The sequence below is a fragment of the Penicillium malachiteum genome (genome assembly GCF_028827825.1).
Source record: "Penicillium malachiteum strain IBT 17515 chromosome Unknown utg000004l:1.0-4883003.0:1.0-4884900.0, whole genome shotgun sequence".
In the NCBI taxonomy this organism is placed as follows: Eukaryota; Fungi; Ascomycota; class Eurotiomycetes; order Eurotiales; family Aspergillaceae; genus Penicillium; species Penicillium malachiteum.
In genome coordinates, this window is record NW_026643097.1 from 4752679 (window position 1) to 4770060 (window position 17382).

Sequence of the window (17382 nt, forward strand, 5' to 3'; positions counted from 1 at the left end):
ATGACTACTGCACTGACCTCTCACTGTGCAGAAGCCACAGTCAGTTCGCCGCACTAATGCATTGCCTAATGTCCGGCGTGCAGAGCACAAGCAGCGTGGAGCACTAAAGTCATTAGCCCCACTGTCCATGCACCAACCGTCGAGTCATATCACCGGGATCGGACGCATTGACTACGGCACAATGAGTCTAGGCTATTGCCGACTTGTCCTGGGCTGGATAGTGTGGGTAGTACCACTGGAGCTGTTTCGCATGGTGTGCATTAGTATGGAAATCAAAGTATAAGAGCATTACAGCAAAGCACTATTTCTCGCGGTACAGGATGCTAGTGTGGGGTGATCCACGAAAGTGGTTGCACGTCCCTTGGCTTTACGGAGTATACACTGTATACGGACGAGGATTCTAAATTTTTCTTTACATAATGTATGGTTTTACTTTTTGGAGATTTTATTGGCTTCATCGCACAGACCAGAAACGGTGGTCCCTGATCGTCTGAGCGCACGTTCTTTTGAAACTGGTGAGGGGTGGTGTGATGGGGCCACTTGTGTGTGTACGTACACACACCCCCTGCAATCAATAACTTTGCTCAGATAGATAATAAACTTGGAACCTTGGCGATAACGTGTCAGCATCCCTGCAGTATGCAAATCCAAGTCATGTGTCCCAACGCACTGCGAATGAGATGTCAACTTTACATGAGGAGTATTCTTGCGTGATGCGAGATACTGCACCAACTGTGCAGGCGCTTGGATAGTGTACCCTCATTGCAGATTTTACTATCGGGCACGTTTCACCAATAAAGAAATCTCCGAGATTCAATAGCTTTGTATGGGATCTATTTCTATTTCTGATAATAGCCTTAATGATACTCGACTTACAAAGGTAACTAGAGTGTAGAATCCGATCTTGAACCTGGTGATCAAGAATTGAATTTGAATCACACCGACTTTTAGTTATGAAATTGAGATAAGACTAGGTTCTAAAATGACGAGACTATCACATCTCTCCCTCTTATCGCGACAACCTTAGGATGTATAGCGGCATAGTCCCCCCCGCAGATATGAGCCGAGGAGAGCCGCGCAGTCAGCAACCCCAGACCGAGACTCTGTGGGGGCTGCACATCCCAAGCCAGCTTGCGTGGGCCTTGACCCTTGGAAGCACGATGTAAATTGATCCCCCGCGGGGTAACTGGGCGCCAATGATATTTCAAAGCCTAATATATTTGTACAATTGCTTCATCTACGCCGATGTCAATATGGTGGCGGATGTCTAGACCATCAGTATGTTATATGCAAGTTGCGAAGGCGTGCTGAAGGAAAAGTAAAGCTCGTATCCCAAATCTCCGGATCAGGTCATATTTGCTTCATTCAATCGGCACACTAGAAGCCGAGCGGAACTTCATTACTAGGTTCAGCCACCATAACTCCCAGGTAAACTCGGTCCCGTATAGCAATCAAAGGCCGTGCCGCCGGTGAGTCGAAAGGGATCAACGAATATCAACGAATAGCTCGAGGGTGAACAACTCAATCGCCAGCGGTGAACAAAGTATAGTTAATGATTATCTGGGGAAAAATTATACAATGAAAAGAAACTTTAAAAACTTTGTTAATTGTGAGAAGTGACTTAAAGAATTTGTACTTCGTAAAATAGTAAGCGCTCGGATGGGTCATAAACTAAGATCTAAGGCTGAACTCTCCTGGCTAAGCTACCAATCCGAGGAAAAACTCAACGCATTCATGTTGGAAGCTTCTGGTCTGACCGCTCGGGGTTACGCATCGACCATGTTTGTAGGGTTTCACGGAGAGTGAATCTAGGACGGGTACGAGACATGGTTTGGTGGTGCCATCGGGCCAATGCGTCAAGACACAACCTGGGATGATTGACTGTACAAAAAAAAAAAAGGACCGAGGTGATGACAAAAAATTCTCAAAAAAGAGGAGATTTAAAGTCGACATCGGACGAAAAGTGTACGGAGGGTTGTAGCATTCTTGGTTAGAAATCAGGGGGGCGGAGCAGCCAACGGGCGTTATCGCCTTGCTGTGGGTACAGCATAGTCGGAAACCTTTTGCAACCTTGCAGCTTCACCGAGCCCGATACTTTTGGTCATAAGGGGAACCCTTATCAGCTCATAGTATACCAGGTTTGCGGAACGATCTAGATGATATTCGAGTTTGATGTTCCCGGAGCGCATGGGGTCACAAAATTGCGGGACGATTGCCCCTCTCTATAGAAAATAAAATAAAAATGAAAAGGTGGGGTTGAAGAGTACATAGTAGAGACGGGGAGAACATGGGGTTTTTTTACCCCCTCCTGCAGTGATCAGCATCACGAGTTGGTTGGTTATGCAGGCTGGGGGGGACTGATTGCAGGATATACGCACTATTGTAGTGTGAGATCAACTTGATGTGGGAGTCTCGACTCTCTTATAGTGGGTCCCGTTGAACTGACTTGATCCACTTGAATTTTTAGTAGGTTTTAGTAGATTTTAGCCCTGGAGCTGATGGAACACCGGCTTTGCCAATCTGAGGCTTAGCGTTTAAAGAATTGAAGCCACCAAGTAGCTTTGGCTTGACGGCAATGTAATATGTGGTGGCAAATAAAGATAGTGCATTAGAAAAAAAAATTATAAAATCAAACTCTGCAACAAGGGGAACAAAGGGGTTGGACGATCCAGACGCAGGTCGGTTTCGAAATGAGAGTAATGCAAGCGATGTCAGAATTTCTTTTCTTCGCCCCTTTACGTTGATACGATGAGACATGCGCCTCCCGAAGTCTTTCTTAACGTCCGGGCGCTTGCGGTATTGTGAAACACGGACTAGAGTTACCCGAGAGGATAGTAAGAGGAACTCGAAGTGTACAAGAGTACATCTGATCAGTTTCAATTTCAATGCGAATTTCAATTTGATATCAATTAATTTTATTTCAAGCACTTTGTCTTGGTACAGCTACGAGTACCTAGGTATCAGAGCATTATTGCCTTCCAGGGCTGTGTTGTTAGTCTCGCAATATCACCACCATTCATGGATGTTCCACATTTAGTAGATAACGGCAGTACCCGGTCGAATTTATCCTAAACTACTAGTACGTACGTTCATCTATAAAAATTATGGGTCAAATTTGGGGGGGACCTTGAAGAACCAAGAAAAAAAAATCTGAAAGGAACAGGAGGTTCCCACTGCGGCTGATAGTGCTCCGAGGTTCCCGCGAACCCTCGATAGAAAAAGGATTCTTGGAAGAAGTCGTACATTATCATACCTTCAAGCGGGAGAAGACATAATGAAGCTGCACGCAAGACTGGGATAAGTAGGTAAAGAGTCCAGGCTCTTGCCAAGGGGGACAAAACGGGGAACAAACCAAGGAAATGTTCAACTCTCAGGCCTGTCAACTGCAGTCTGACGTCATCTACTATGGTTTGCCTGCTTTACTTGTAGACGTGGAATTACCACATCCATTTCTCTTAAATCTTCTCTTAAATCTCCCCCTTGGAATTATAGAAATCATTATTTCCCAAATGTCTGGTTTCATAGATGGATGAATCTGGTACAAAGCATGATAAGAACACGAGATATCTTTGGTAGATAATATAGAGATAGATATAGATAGATATAACTTGAACTAGATATGAGGAAAATCATCTAATCTCCATTTCTGTGACCAAAACTCGGTCGCATCGACTTAATGTAGGCAATAGTCGTAGTTCCGCTCCATGAGCTCCGGATTTCGCGGCACGTTAAGTGGAGACTACGGAGTGCATAGGTCGCTGCTAGGTCGATCCACCAGAAACGTTGACAAGATATCCCACAATTTCAATGCACTATGCATGTCACGGAGAAATTTCTGGGATCTTGGGATTTCTGCCCCTCCATTCCCACTAACCCTGTGTAGCCTCTAGAGGCTGAAAGGGGAAACCCGTAGAAAAATTAGTGTTCCGTCCCACAGAGGTTCAGTACTCAAGTTGTGCTTTGCCTCCTTACCTTCGAGTTGGAATTAAATCCGGTCAATTGATAAAGAAGAGCAATTGAATCAAGTTAATAGGAATACGAATTGCAATTGCGATAACGATTGCCTTGGTTCTGGGGCAAGATGTAAGTATGGTTCCATGGTTTGAAGGTTGCCTTTGGGGGCGATGATCAGGGCAGGACACATTGTGCGCGTTCTGGCCATCTATTGGATTACGAAATGTAAGGCCAGCAGAAAAAAGGGGGCCTCAGTGAATTTGCGACCGGGTAGCATTGATTCAAATGTTCACCTGGAGAGTATGGAGTACGTACATGTAGTTAAAGATCTAAACGAAATTAACCAATTCAGTAAAACTTGAACTGAAAGTACAAGTATAAACCCTCGGAGAAAGACATCCCATAAAATCTTGGTTTGATCCATGGGCCAATGAAGTGGGTAAGGGTGAAATCGGGGACTTGGACCTCTCCGCTAAGAGAAGGCTTTGATAAGGATTTTTTTTTCTAGTAGGTAGTACTACGATGTACTTCGTAATCCGTACTGATTTTTACTACTTCTTTTTAATCCTATACTTCCAAGGTTGATTAATCTTTCAGTCCGATCATTGCAAATTTCCCAATCTTGTTTTTAATTATGATGATATTAACATAACAAATCCCCTACTTTCCACCCTACATAAGAGAGGGGCTCCGCTTCTTTCTCCGGTCGCTGTCAGAGGTGATACAATTAAAGTACGTCAGTCCAGAAACAGGGAACACAGAGAGATAGCTTGAAAATAATGGGGGTAATACTGGGGCTAGTGACATATGAAGCGGAGCCCATCTCATACATTACATTTGTATAACGAGGAACTTGAACATGAAATCGAGATCATTATAATTCCGTAAGAAGATCATCCAACACCCTCGTGCAAATCCGCCACATGTTGCGGGTACATCGGAGTAAAAAATAAATAATAAAAAAACAAATGCAATAAAAATAAAATGATAAAATGAGAATAATTATTGGAAGTTTGATTCTTAGAGGTTCTAGACTATAAGGGGTAGGTGAGCTCTTATTGACTAGTAAAGTTTTAGTATAGCACTGAGTCATTATGTTATCCATTGACCTCAACTGTTTCATGATATACTAAGAATACTATGAACACATTGAAGGGAAATAATACTATGAACATTTTAGAATTGATATCATCCGGAGTACATAAAATAAAATAGAATAAAAAAAAAAAATAGTCAAAATCAAGTATTTTCTTGGAAGTTGACTTCCTTGTTCTCCACTATATACGCACTGACTCGATATGCAAAGCAGACGCACTTATGTTACCAGCGCTTAGTCTTTATTTATCTTTTTCAATCCTTTTTTTAATCTTTTTTTCCTTTTTTTTTGTTCCACTTTTTTTTGCCCCTACCACGACACTTGGACCACCTTTACGCAAATGGCAGGATTCCCTGATCTCTAGCTTTTTCGACTTTTCTACCTTTCTTCTTTTTCACAATTTTTTTTATAATCATTTCCTTCCCCCCCCCCCCTTTTAGACCATTGTGAACTTCCTTTTCACATTTGGATCTGGGGTTATTCCTATTTCGAGGGATCCGTGGGAATAACATTTCAATATCAAAGCTCTTATCAATTCGAAATGGCTATCTGATTCGCCCCTCCACATCACGACTTATCGGATACTTCTGAGGTACTGGGTGAGGTGATCATCGATCTGAATCATCCAATCCTATCATCCTCCTCTTTTTTTATATATATAATCCTTTTTTTGTATACGCTCGGATCCTTTCTTTTTTTTACATATCCTTTCTTTTTTTTATATATATATACTTGTACTTTTTTTGGAGGGTTCAACTTTACTACATTATTCCGTCGGTCTCGCCACTTCTCTTCCCCCACTTGGCAACTTCATACTACAGGTAAGGATTGATAAAGTTATCAATTTCCCTCTTTCACTCTTTCCCTTTTCTCTTCTTGTCTCGCAATTACAACATTGCAACATTTTGAACATTCGCCCATTGCCTTCTGGGCTAGTCACTTCATCCTATCCCGGTGTCACTTTAAGGGTGTTGTGATACCATTCACTTATACCGGTCCGCGCTTTCCTCTTACCATCTGGTCCCACCATCTGCATTTATCCCTCCATTGACCTCCATTAACCTCCCCACACCCCTGCCCATCTGCATCACAATTCTGGCGGGTACATGGTTATGCCCTCGTCTCTCGCCTCCCTGTTCCTCTGCACATCTGTTTCTGAGCGTCCCCCCCGACTTACACCTCGCCACCCGCTTTGGATTAAAAAGAAAAAGCATGAACTGACAGAGACCCATTGCAGCAGAACCCTGCCTGGATGTTTCTGCCTTGAAACCCTCTCACCTCGAGTATTCTGTGAATATCTCTCTCCCCTTCTTGTGTTGAGACACACAAGTCGGCCGGATGCCATACACTGCGCCATTGAAGTCGTTGCTCGCCGCGCAGCACATTGAACATTGTGATCCTAAATCAGACACACCTTCAGAACGACCGGCTCTGCCTCGTTCTGCTTCTTCCCGTCTGCAAAATTCCCGGTCTTATTCCTCTACCTCGTACGTTCGTCGACACAGAAGGAGTCCATCAATCTCCAAATCCCCCGTGTCTGCCCCGGAATCTCCGCGGTCACCAACAACCATTGACCCACATGCTAGTCTAAGACAGTCTCCACCTCCACTAAACCATGCTGCCATCCCACCAGGGGCGGTAATTTCACCCCCGGAATCCGCCCCCAACTCGAGTGATGAGGAATCACCTTGCAAAGCTGAGGGAATTAAGCTCGAGGAGCTGGAGGCAGCTGTGAAGGCCATCGAACAGCGACGAGAATCATCCCCGGAGAGAATGGGCCCAGCAAAAAAGACTAGAATTGAGGCTCGCCCCTCGTCGAGTCAATTACCCTCAACACCAACTTTAGACACGAAATCCAACCACCACCATCTACGATTATCAAAGGAGGCTCGCAAGATTTCACACTCACGGTCATCAACAGAATCTGCAATCACTTTGAAGCAAGAGCAAGCCCTGACCAGCTCCCCCGATGAGAGCGATGCAGAGGTCTCGCCCAAGCCACCCATGGTTCGGAAGAAGTCGGGTGAGCTGGTTCGGCCGGCCCTTCGACCTGCTTCGGCTCGGCGTCGCCCATCTAGCATGCCGGGCACCCCGGTCTATGCGAAAGCTGTGCATTTCGACTCACATCTAGAACACATTCGCCACTTCCTGCAACTCGACCGCCCATTGGCCGTCAGTGCCGAGACATCTCCCGTCGATAACCATGATACCGATGGGGAGTTCCCATTCGAACAGCAGGGACAGAATCAAACTCCCTCATGGGAGTGGGAAATTCGACTCAATAACTTTCCCAAGGATCAATCGGCTCGTGCCACCATTCCCGTTCGTCTTGAAAGATTGTTTCTCTCTGGCGATAAGAATGTGCTGGTCGGCTCGGTGGCTGTAGCAAACCTTGCTTTCTCCAAGCATGTGGCTGCCCGCTTTACTTTTGATTACTGGAGAACCGTCTCGGAGGTTAGTGGAGTGTTCTGTCACGATGTCCGTCGCAAGCAATCCTATGACGGATATGACCGCTTTTCGTTTGATATCAGGTTGGATGATCAGGCAAACCTAGAAAACAAGACTCTGTTCGTTTGCATTCGCTACACTGTTGATGGCCAGGAGCACTGGGACAACAACCAGGGGAAGAACTTCCAGATCGATTTCCACAAGGTGCCCAAGATCACCTCCAGCAAGCCATCTGGTGGATCTCGTCCTGCACTCCCTCGCAGTCGTACTTTCACTGGCTCGCACGCGCGTCCTCTTTCTATGCCACCATCTTTCGACGACTTCCCGGAGATAACAAAGAATGTCCCTTTCTCCAATCCCTTCGGCAACACTAAAGCTTCGCCACTTGACAAAACTTCAGCCGATATCGATACATGTGGACCTCCGAAACGTCGAGAAAAGCCAAGTCCTCAGGCATTCGGTAACCGATATGACTTTGGCGCCTCGTTGACTGCGGCTATGCGAACCAAGCCTCCTCTCGATCGAACTGCTCTGACAAACCGAGCACGCTCAGGCACCGCGATTCATTTGGATACAACTAGGCCAGTGGCGAAGGATTTTGCAATTTCGCAGGGCGAGTCTTCTGCTGTGAGCAATGCACGCGATGGAGTCCTAGCGGAAAATTTGAAACCTTCCTCACTGGTTTCTAGCAAGCCATGCCTCGAGTCCTCGGTTTACAAAGAGCTGGTCGATAAGTACTGCTTCGTAAGTTATACTCCTTCCCTTTCATTTTTTTATCTTACCTGTAATGAACTGTGACGCTAACTTTACCTTTTAGTATGGAACACAAAAGTCTTCGACCACGAAACAAACCTTTGCCGTGAATGTTCCTAGTGAAGAGGCTTCCAGGAAATTTCCTTCGGGGACTCCCTCGCCGCCTCTTTCCCCCGGATCACCAGCTCCTCTAGAGCCTCCCTCAACCGAGACTCCTCGTGAAGCTCGGGCGCTATCACCGGCTGCCATGAGCCCGCGAACCTCCCCACGTTCCTCACCGTCGCCTATGTCTCATCACTATTCTTATCGACAGACCTTACAAAATGGATTCTTCCCAGACCCTCAGTCGTCGCCTGTCATCAGAGGGTGAGTGACATTAGGATGCTCGATAACCATCTCGGAGTCAAGCTACTTCCTGCCTTCACCCATCCCCCAAGTTTTTCTTCATGAAATTAACTGTTTTCCATGAAGGGGGTTTGATATTTCCTTTCCATCCTTCACCAGTGGTACACACACAGCTTGGGTTGGCGCACAATGATTCTTAATACTTTTTTTCCTCGCAAAAGGTGGACCTCTCCTCTCTGAAATATTTTATGGCCCATCAGTGTCTTCGATGACATGGTCTCTATCAACCATCTGGTTTCTTGCGATGTAAAATAAACCGCGGGGCCTTTTGAGTGATTGTTGGCTGCGTTGGAGAAGAGCTATGGCCCTCGCATCGGGATAAACGATGGATGCGAGTTTGATGTGAAGTGGTTCCCTCGCCGTTTCCATCTATTGTTTTGATTACGCCTGATGATAACCACGATTCTCTTCTGTTCTTGTTTTCTCTTGGCCTTTTTTTTCTAATTTCGTCTGCTTTGCGTTCACATTGTTCCACCCCCTCGAGGCATCTCACTTCTCTCTGCCACACTGCAGATCTACCACCTTCTCGTCGAAAAAAAGTTTTAACATCGCCCGCCTCCTTTCCTGCATTTGTGTTCTTCTGCTCCTCATTGCGTGCATGGTGCTTTGGAGTTCGTTCTTATCTTTTTATTTTTCTCCTTCTACCAGTTCTTGTTCTCAGAGACGACATATTTGAATGGTTTCGCATGGGAAATACGATTCTCAAGATTGAGGATGCCTGCCGTAATTCGGTAACCACATGATCTTGACATCCTAGCATCATCAAGGATATGAATGAATGTGATTTTGAATTAAGGTCTGCCTTCAAGTAGAGTGGTAGGTCAAGTAAATTTCATTGAAGTTCATTAGTAAGTTCAAGTTTGGAGTGGGAAGTTCCCTTTAATAGATGCTAGGTCCATAAACTATAATATAAGACTATCGTGCAGAGAATACATTGTCCCATAATTAGGACTGTTGACAATCCCTTCGTATGTTTACTGTAGATCAGAATGGATACCTTGCAGATATTTCTACATAGATGTTGTACTCCGTATAGTTCCAAGGTTCCCGTAGAATGCGGAATAATTAAGTGTGGCGGGTGCTTATCGGAACTCTTATCAACCACGTGACACTATTGTCTGGCATTATGGTTTCCAGTATTATGACAAGGCACTGACAATGGCCCCAGATAGTGCTTGCAATCCAGCCCTTCATAACGCCCTTTTTCCTCCCAGCCCGTCTACCAATCACCGCCGCATTGCAGAATGCAAAACTTCTGGCTTACCTAAACCTACCCCCGACCCCCCAAATCACGCGTAGTCATCCACGTATTTAATTCCCGCTATTCCCCCTCTCTTTAGGCTCTCTTTTTTTCTTTCTCTTTTTCATCTTCTTCCCTACCATCGACACGTCTCGCATACATCTATCAACCACTACAACTCCCCATCCAATCTATCAATTTCCTCAACTCTGCCAATATGTCTGGACGTAAGTAATTCATCTTTTTATTGATGATTCTCTTCATATTCGCGTTCGTTGTTCTTTTCAAGTTGTTGTGTTTCTCGTGGTGATGTTGAAGTTGGTGATGCCCCTGGCATGTAATTGGTGGCGACTGGCTCCGATCTTGGGGCCTCAGGCCACCATGCATCTCGGCCCTTACCCGATTAGGCAACCCTTCTACTATATACTTCCACCTTAACATGACCTTACCATCCTTCATACTCTTACCTCCCTATCCCCCTATCCTTTGTCTTTGTTTCGTTCTATTGCTGTAACATATCAACATATCCGTCGTCATGGAATACTAACATCCGATTACAGGTGGAAAGGGCGGAAAGGGTCTCGGCAAGGGCGGCGCCAAGCGTCACCGCAAGATCTTGCGTGACAACATCCAGGGTATCACCAAGCCCGCTATCCGCCGTCTCGCTCGCCGTGGTGGTGTCAAGCGTATCTCCGCCATGATCTACGAGGAGACCCGTGGTGTCCTCAAGTCCTTCTTGGAGTCCGTCATCCGTGACGCTGTTACCTACACTGAGCACGCCAAGCGCAAGACTGTCACCTCTCTCGACGTTGTCTACGCTCTCAAGCGCCAGGGCCGTACCCTTTACGGTTTCGGTGGTTAAATCGACTCGTCTTCTCGATATGGCTCGTCGGATTCCTACCGGCTTTGCCTTCCTTTTAACGCGCTCAACGGTGTGATGGTTGTTTTTTTCTTTTTGTTTATGGGATACTTTGAATACCTTTTCCCCTTGGATGTTATGGATTATTGGGTTTATGGTTTGGAAGGTTGGGGTTTCGATGGATTTGTCTTTTTATGCGACATGGTCGCTGGGTTTGGGTTAGCTTTGACAGGCTCGTGGAGCTAGAATGAAACGATTGCCTAGTCTATTGTTCCTGGATTATCTGCATCTAAATGTAAATTCTACCTAGTCGGTGCCCTGATCGTAGTCTTGGTGGCATGACTTCAATTACTAGGACAGTATGTAGAATGTCTCCAGGTCTGTCGTGTATAATCACCCCGCACGGACCGTGTGATCGGCATGATGTAATCGATCCACTACCTCGGCCATGCAAGTACATCTTTCACATTCATGCCAACACTCCTGATTCTTGATCGACCCATCGTACGATTCGACTTTCATTTAGTTCTTGGCGATGTGAATCCACCGGTATCAATAGTCCAAGCTACATTCTCGAGCCTGGAGCACGAATCCATCTACAAATCCCGCTCAAAATTCATCGGTCGGAAGTAAGCAAGCCGTCTTCCAAGGTTCTCCTTGAATCCTCAACGGTCATCAAAACAGCATCATCATGGCAGAATACAAGCTCTCCTACGAATCCCAGCTGGTGAGCCTATAATCTTGTCCACATCTATGTCAATTAATTCTGACTTACATCTAAAAGGATGCATTCCACCCCTCCTATCGCTGGGAAAGCCACGACCCAAGCGAGGACTGGAAATCGAAAGCCCTCCGTGGTCCTGCCCTCCCAGTCCTCGGAAATGCTGTCGCTGGTGCCGTAGGCTCAGCCGTCTCTAACGTCGTCGTCTACCCACTCAACGTGATCGTCGCCCGACTACAAACACAACAGAGGAACAAAAATAAGACAAAGGATGATGAAATCATAGATGATGAGGAGGAAGAGGTACAATCCGGTATTTTCGACGCCGCACACAAAATCTATCTCCAAGAGGGCCTTGCGGGTTTCTATCCAGGCTTAGCACAGGATACCTGCAAATCAGTCTTGGATTCCTTTCTCTTCTTTCTCGCATACACGATTGTTCGTCAGCGCCGAATAATCGCACGGGTTGGTCCAGCTCGCGCAGCAAGGAATAAGAATATCGTCTTGCCTCTCCTCGACGAACTCGCTATTGGGGTTGTGGCAGGATCTTTCTCTAAGTTATTTACTACCCCACTAGCAAACATCGTCACCCGGAAACAAACTGCAGCTAGCAAAGATGGAGCTTCGAGCCTGTCTACAAGGGAGATAGCAGCGCGTATCCGGAAAGAGAAAGGTATAGCTGGGTTCTGGTCTGGATACTCGGCTTCGCTTATCCTAGCGCTCAACCCCTCTCTTACTCTTTTCCTGAATGCACTGCTGAAGCGTATTCTTCTCCCACGTTCAAAACGGGATAAGCCCTCGCCTGCTATCACATTTTTACTCGCGGCTTTGAGTAAGTCTGCTGCGTCGTCGGTTACGTATCCGTTTTCGCTGGCGAAGACACGTCTTCAGACTATGAGTGGCTCGAAGGGTGAGCAGACTCCCGGTACGACGTTGAAGTCGAGGACGCTTCTTTCTGCTCTGATGCCTCAGATTATAACTACTGTTATTGCTATCGCTCGAGTGGAAGGTATCTCTGCTCTCTATTCTGGACTCCAGGGTGAGGTGTTGAAGGGATTCTTCTCTCATGGGTTTACCATGCTGGCAAAGGATGCGGTTTACGGATCTATTGTCAAATCTTACTACATGTTCCTCGTGCTCTTGCGTCGGTACCCTTCGCCTGAGGAGTTGATTGAACGGGCGCGCGAGCAGGCGGAAGAGTATAGGGAGATTGCGCTTGAAGGCGCTCGTGATCTTGCTGAGAAGGTCAAGGAGGGTGCTGAAGATGCCTTGGATAGCCATTCTGGAGGTATTTCTGTGGATATGACCTCAAATACGGCTGCTGCGGTAGCTGCTGTGGGTCAGGATGCTAAGTATGGTGTTGATGCTTCCTCCGGTCTCAAGGTACCTCCCGTACCAGATGAGATCAATGAGACTGCTGAATTGGTGGGAGACTATGTTGAAGACGAAGCAGAAGAATGGAAGAGTTTCTATCATTGGTTCTGGGATAAGGATCGAGGACATAAAGAATGAGTGCGTGAAGCAGACACATATAGTATAAGTAGATTGTATTTTTTCTCACTTATTTTCTCCTCTCCAAATACTTACTACCTTCGAGCTACTTGTGATTTACAGCGTGCATGTATAATATCCTGTGAATATGAGATTAAAATTCTCTGTCAACTCATCAACATTCAACTTTACTAATATTAAATCTATCTCAGTATGACAGGGCAATCTTAAGCACAATCCAATACAACATCAAAGTAACAGAGGTATCTCAAATGTAACCCAAATCCATATTTGTATAACCGAAATCAACCCAACGCAATGCCCAATACCTCGAAAGCACCAGGGAGAAAAGGAGATTCAGCATCAGAGAAACCACTCAAGGTTCTTCAACCCGCCAAGTGGTTTCACCAAAAATTCCCCCAGAGCCCCATAACAAGTAGGGAGTATAGGATATCAAAACTCGCCAAAACAAAAAAAGAGAAAAAAACCAACAGATCCAACCTTGGAAGTATAGCACTTTGTGCTATACAACGAATCTCCTTTTCAATAATACCTCATCAAGACCACATTTAATGTCTCTTGCGCTCAGAACGCTCAGAACGTTCCTCCTTAGTCGTAAAAGCAGCCTGAAGCTCCTTCTTAGCCTCCAAAAGAACCCAAATAGGCACAAAGACCCAAAGGGTATTAAAGAAGAAAAGGTAAAACCAAAGGTAAACAGGATTATCCGTAGCCAACTGCGACGAACCAGTCAACCACTCCGGCGCAAAGGTCATAAACCCACCATAGAGCTCCGCAGTAGCAAGAATAGTAGAAACAAACCACAGCATAGACTTAGCCTTGCCACGCGCCTGTACTGGAACCTTGCTATTTGCCGACTTCACAATCAAGTAACAGATATAGATAGCAGCTGGTCCACCCAGGAACACTGTAAGGAGTTCCAGGGAAACAACGTTGATATCTGCGCCGGCCCAGCGACGATCTGCTTTTGCGTATTCTTGCCAGAGACGCGCGAAGGGTCCGGTTCCGTATGCGGGGCCGTAGATTCGGTCAGGTCGGTTAAGGAATGAGGGATCTGTAGAGTGGATTCCTGCGACGGTTGTGTAGCTGAAGAAGCATTCGTAGAGAAAGGATCCTTCGATGAAGAGGTGGGTTAGGGCATCATAAGCGTGCCAGATGAATAGGAGGCGGTTGCGGAAGTGAGAACGTGGGACTAGATAGTCGGCGAGGTAGTATGCGATTGGCATGAATGAAAGAGAAAATGCCAGACTGAGGACTGTGGGTAAGTCCAGGACAAATGGTTCGGATGCCATTTTGGAGCCTGGGGGACAGTGGCCTTTGCAGAATTGTTGTTCGGGGGGTGGTTGGAGGTTTCTGTATATGGTGTTGAAGAGGAGCTGAGGAGATTGGAGTTAGTTTAGGGGGAAATGTGGAGCTTTTTATTTTTTTGATTCTTGTGGAGCTTGAACTGAGATGATCGACATGGGGGGGGGGGGATTGCGGCCCGATGGGTGAGGTGTCTGTTTCAAGGTTCCTTTGTGTGGGGAAATTCATTCAACTTGAACTTACCACTCCAACTGTTGTAGGACCTTGATGTCTCTTAATGAATGGGATAATTGGTGATGCTCGATCGGAAAGTCCAGCAAATCTAGGGATTGGATTCTTGATGGCTGGGAAGAACATCACTGGCATAGGGTCAGGCTCTAGGAACATATAAGTAGTCAAAACCACATGTGCGGCGTGCTACTACTAGTAGATATGACAGGTTCTTAGAGAAATAGTATCAAAAAGATCATCAGAGACGTGGCTTCGGTTAAGTATCTTAAAAGTGGACTTATTTCCATCATGGTGTTCTATTTTTTGCAACATCTTTGGATGGTTGAGACAAAAGGCAAAGATATGGTCACTGTGTTCAAAGCAATGAATGTCCCTTGAATTCCGGATTGAGATTTAGTGTATTTTTGTCAACTCGATAGTCTTTCACGGGGACGAAGTATTCCTCAGCATTTCTTTGTCTCTTTGATGAAAGCAATGAACCCTATATGGTGGCGTTGACAATGAAAGAGACAAAGCATATGAATAACTTGGAGGTCTATATCATCGGAAATCTTGGAACAGAGCTCCTCTTTCGTAGACGGCATATCTCTTTTGGGTTAACTTCGAGGCTGTATCATCTTTTGCCTTCAGGCAGCCAGTTATTGTGCTTCGAGTTGGATTCAAGTTCTCAGACTTATCATGCATAAAGGCCCATAGTACTCAACCTGCATTAGTTGATACATGTCTCATCCAGGGTTGTGTGAAGTATCAAGCTTGGTTCCTGAGCCGTTTTTTGAGGAGCATTGTCATATTGCTGAAAGTCACCAGAGAATTGATAAGAATATTTTCACAGCATAAAGAATCTTTCGAGATGAGACAACTTCCAGGTTGACTATTCCAGGCTATACAAGCGGGCCGTTGACAAGATTGTGGGACGAGTGGAACATATGGGCTGAAGCGACCGTAAAAATAATGATTTGCTGACGCGAGATCAACTGGACTGAATTGATAGAGTAAATTGTAAATTAAAAAAGGGGAAAAAATGCAAAAAGAAACTCTCCCTCGGGGAATCGAACCCCGGTCTCCCGCGCTTATCGGTGTTAATGACAAGCGGAAATCATGACCACTAGACCAAGGAAGATGAAATAGTCGAGTTCCACTCGACCACTTGGGGTGGTTGATGTCTGTTTTGCAACTTTTAGCATTATAAACCCATCGTCTCCTCACATACCACTTCCAACCTTCAAGTTGGACATTGTAGGTTAAATGACTAGAGTGATCACTGGCATTTGGCTCAAAAATAGATCGACTGAAATCTTGGTCCAACTAAATAAATATTTATTGATCACTTACAAGCCTTGATATCTGCCAGTGATATGTCCTGCAGGCGCAGGGGTCATAGGACCCGGGCATAATAATAGCCCTGCTGCGCGCCCCGGTCCGCTTGACCCAGTCATCTTTTACGATCATCCTGCACCTGGGATTCGTGCCCTTACCCGTGGACTAACATTGACAGATACGAGCACCATTCATCTCAAGCCACGTCTTCGTACCTGGATGTTAATTCGTAATCCACTAATTTGGGATCGGGGTAAGGCACTGGGTTTCGTGTAGAGCTATCGATCTTTCACACTAGTTCCATGATATATATCACCCTGAGGCTCATGCTTGGATAAATTGAAGATGATATCCCGGGTCTTTACCCATTCGAAGGGATTAACTCGCCCCACCAAATTCCTAACATGAATACTCAGAGGTCATTCTAAACGCCCGAGTGATAGATCACCCGGGTGGTTGTTGAGACAAAACTTGGAATCGCTTGGCACGTGTAAAGCACCAGGCGGGCGCGCTCGTTGATTTATAATGCTGCGACCTCCAGCCTGGAGGCAAACAAATAATTTATTCACATATATCTTCAAATTGAAACACAGACGGAGTGAGATTCTCATAATCCAGAAAAATTCGAATCCTTTACCCTGTTCATCATGGAGGCTGGATAAGATATCTGGACTTCGTTATACTCTGACTCTGCACTTGAAAATCCAACTGCCTCTCCTCTCTAGTGAACACACTAGCATTTACCATCACAAAATTTGACCGCGATCTTTGAACTTGAGAATATTGAATTTTGGAAACCCTCCGAGATCAACCTGAAGGTTTTTATAATGCTGAACCGTCACCACCGACGACACCACTCCTGGCCCCACTGCGGCTCCGAGCTATGCAGACGTGCCCCATCCAACCTAGAAGTACGTATGCTCAGACCAAGGAACGAAGCTGGACCCCAAGAAAATCAACTCTGGGCGTTCCAACAAAGCGCTGTACCCCTTATCGCTGAAGAAGTCATTGACAACGACGATGCCGAGATGGCAGGTATAGTGAGAACTCCATCAAGAAGCAGCGTACATCGACTCTGGTCGCGTCCTCCGCAGAAGCAATGGCCAAATGAACCCGAAGCATCGACATCCACACCTGAGGCTCGGAAGCAGGTTCATCGCAGTGTTTTGCGACGCCTTATCCGTCGACCCCCACTTGATAAAACTAGATCCTTGTTTGTCATGCCGACCATGATGACTGCAGGTGATCGTGTCATGATTTCTGGGTGGATGCCTCCGAGATTATCGGCGAGACCGGTCATAGTGACTGATCCGCGGGGAACTTTCTCGGTGGCTGATTCGAGGCAGTTTGTTAAGGAGAGGAGGCATAGGAGGTCTCATTCTGAGCAACCGCGATCGTGGAGGGAGCCGAGTGCGAGTCTTTGGCCGTTGAAGGAGGAGTGAAATTTCTAATATGCTCTGGGACTTTTGTTTTTCGTTTGTGATGGATGATCGGTTTATTGGATGGAATTTTGAAGATGGAGTTTATATTTTGCTTAAATAGTG

The 17382-nt window shown here is 45.8% G+C and overlaps 5 protein-coding genes across 5 annotated transcripts; 4 read left to right on the forward strand and 1 right to left on the reverse strand.

The window, feature by feature from the left end:
• Positions 1-6388: 6388 nt before the first annotated feature.
• Positions 6389-8621, forward strand: N7483_009846 (protein phosphatase regulator GAC1; the record flags this gene model as incomplete). Its single annotated transcript, XM_057093273.1, has 2 exons — positions 6389-8242; positions 8316-8621. 2 exons carry the CDS (start codon positions 6389-6391, stop codon positions 8619-8621), a joined length of 2160 nt encoding a protein of 719 aa, XP_056944447.1.
• A 1492-nt stretch (positions 8622-10113) lies between these two features.
• Positions 10114-10758, forward strand: N7483_009847 (histone H4; the record flags this gene model as incomplete). The annotated part of the gene is made up of 2 exons (XM_057093274.1): positions 10114-10123; positions 10457-10758. 2 exons carry the CDS (start codon positions 10114-10116, stop codon positions 10756-10758), a joined length of 312 nt encoding a protein of 103 aa, XP_056944448.1.
• Positions 10759-11446: 688 nt separating this feature from the next.
• On the forward strand, positions 11447-12988 carry N7483_009848 (putative mitochondrial carrier protein; the record flags this gene model as incomplete). Its single annotated transcript, XM_057093275.1, has 2 exons — positions 11447-11482; positions 11540-12988. 2 exons carry the CDS (start codon positions 11447-11449, stop codon positions 12986-12988), a joined length of 1485 nt encoding a protein of 494 aa, XP_056944449.1.
• Positions 12989-13536: 548 nt separating this feature from the next.
• On the reverse strand, positions 13537-14277 carry N7483_009849 (EXPERA domain-containing protein; the record flags this gene model as incomplete). Its single annotated transcript, XM_057093276.1, has 1 exon — positions 13537-14277. One exon carries the CDS (start codon positions 14275-14277, stop codon positions 13537-13539), a length of 741 nt encoding a protein of 246 aa, XP_056944450.1.
• A 2388-nt stretch (positions 14278-16665) lies between these two features.
• N7483_009850 (uncharacterized protein) lies at positions 16666-17280 on the forward strand (the record flags this gene model as incomplete). The annotated part of the gene is made up of 1 exon (XM_057093277.1): positions 16666-17280. The coding sequence occupies one exon, from the start codon at positions 16666-16668 to the stop codon at positions 17278-17280; it is 615 nt and encodes a 204-aa protein (XP_056944451.1).
• Between the last annotated feature and the right edge of the window lie 102 nt (positions 17281-17382).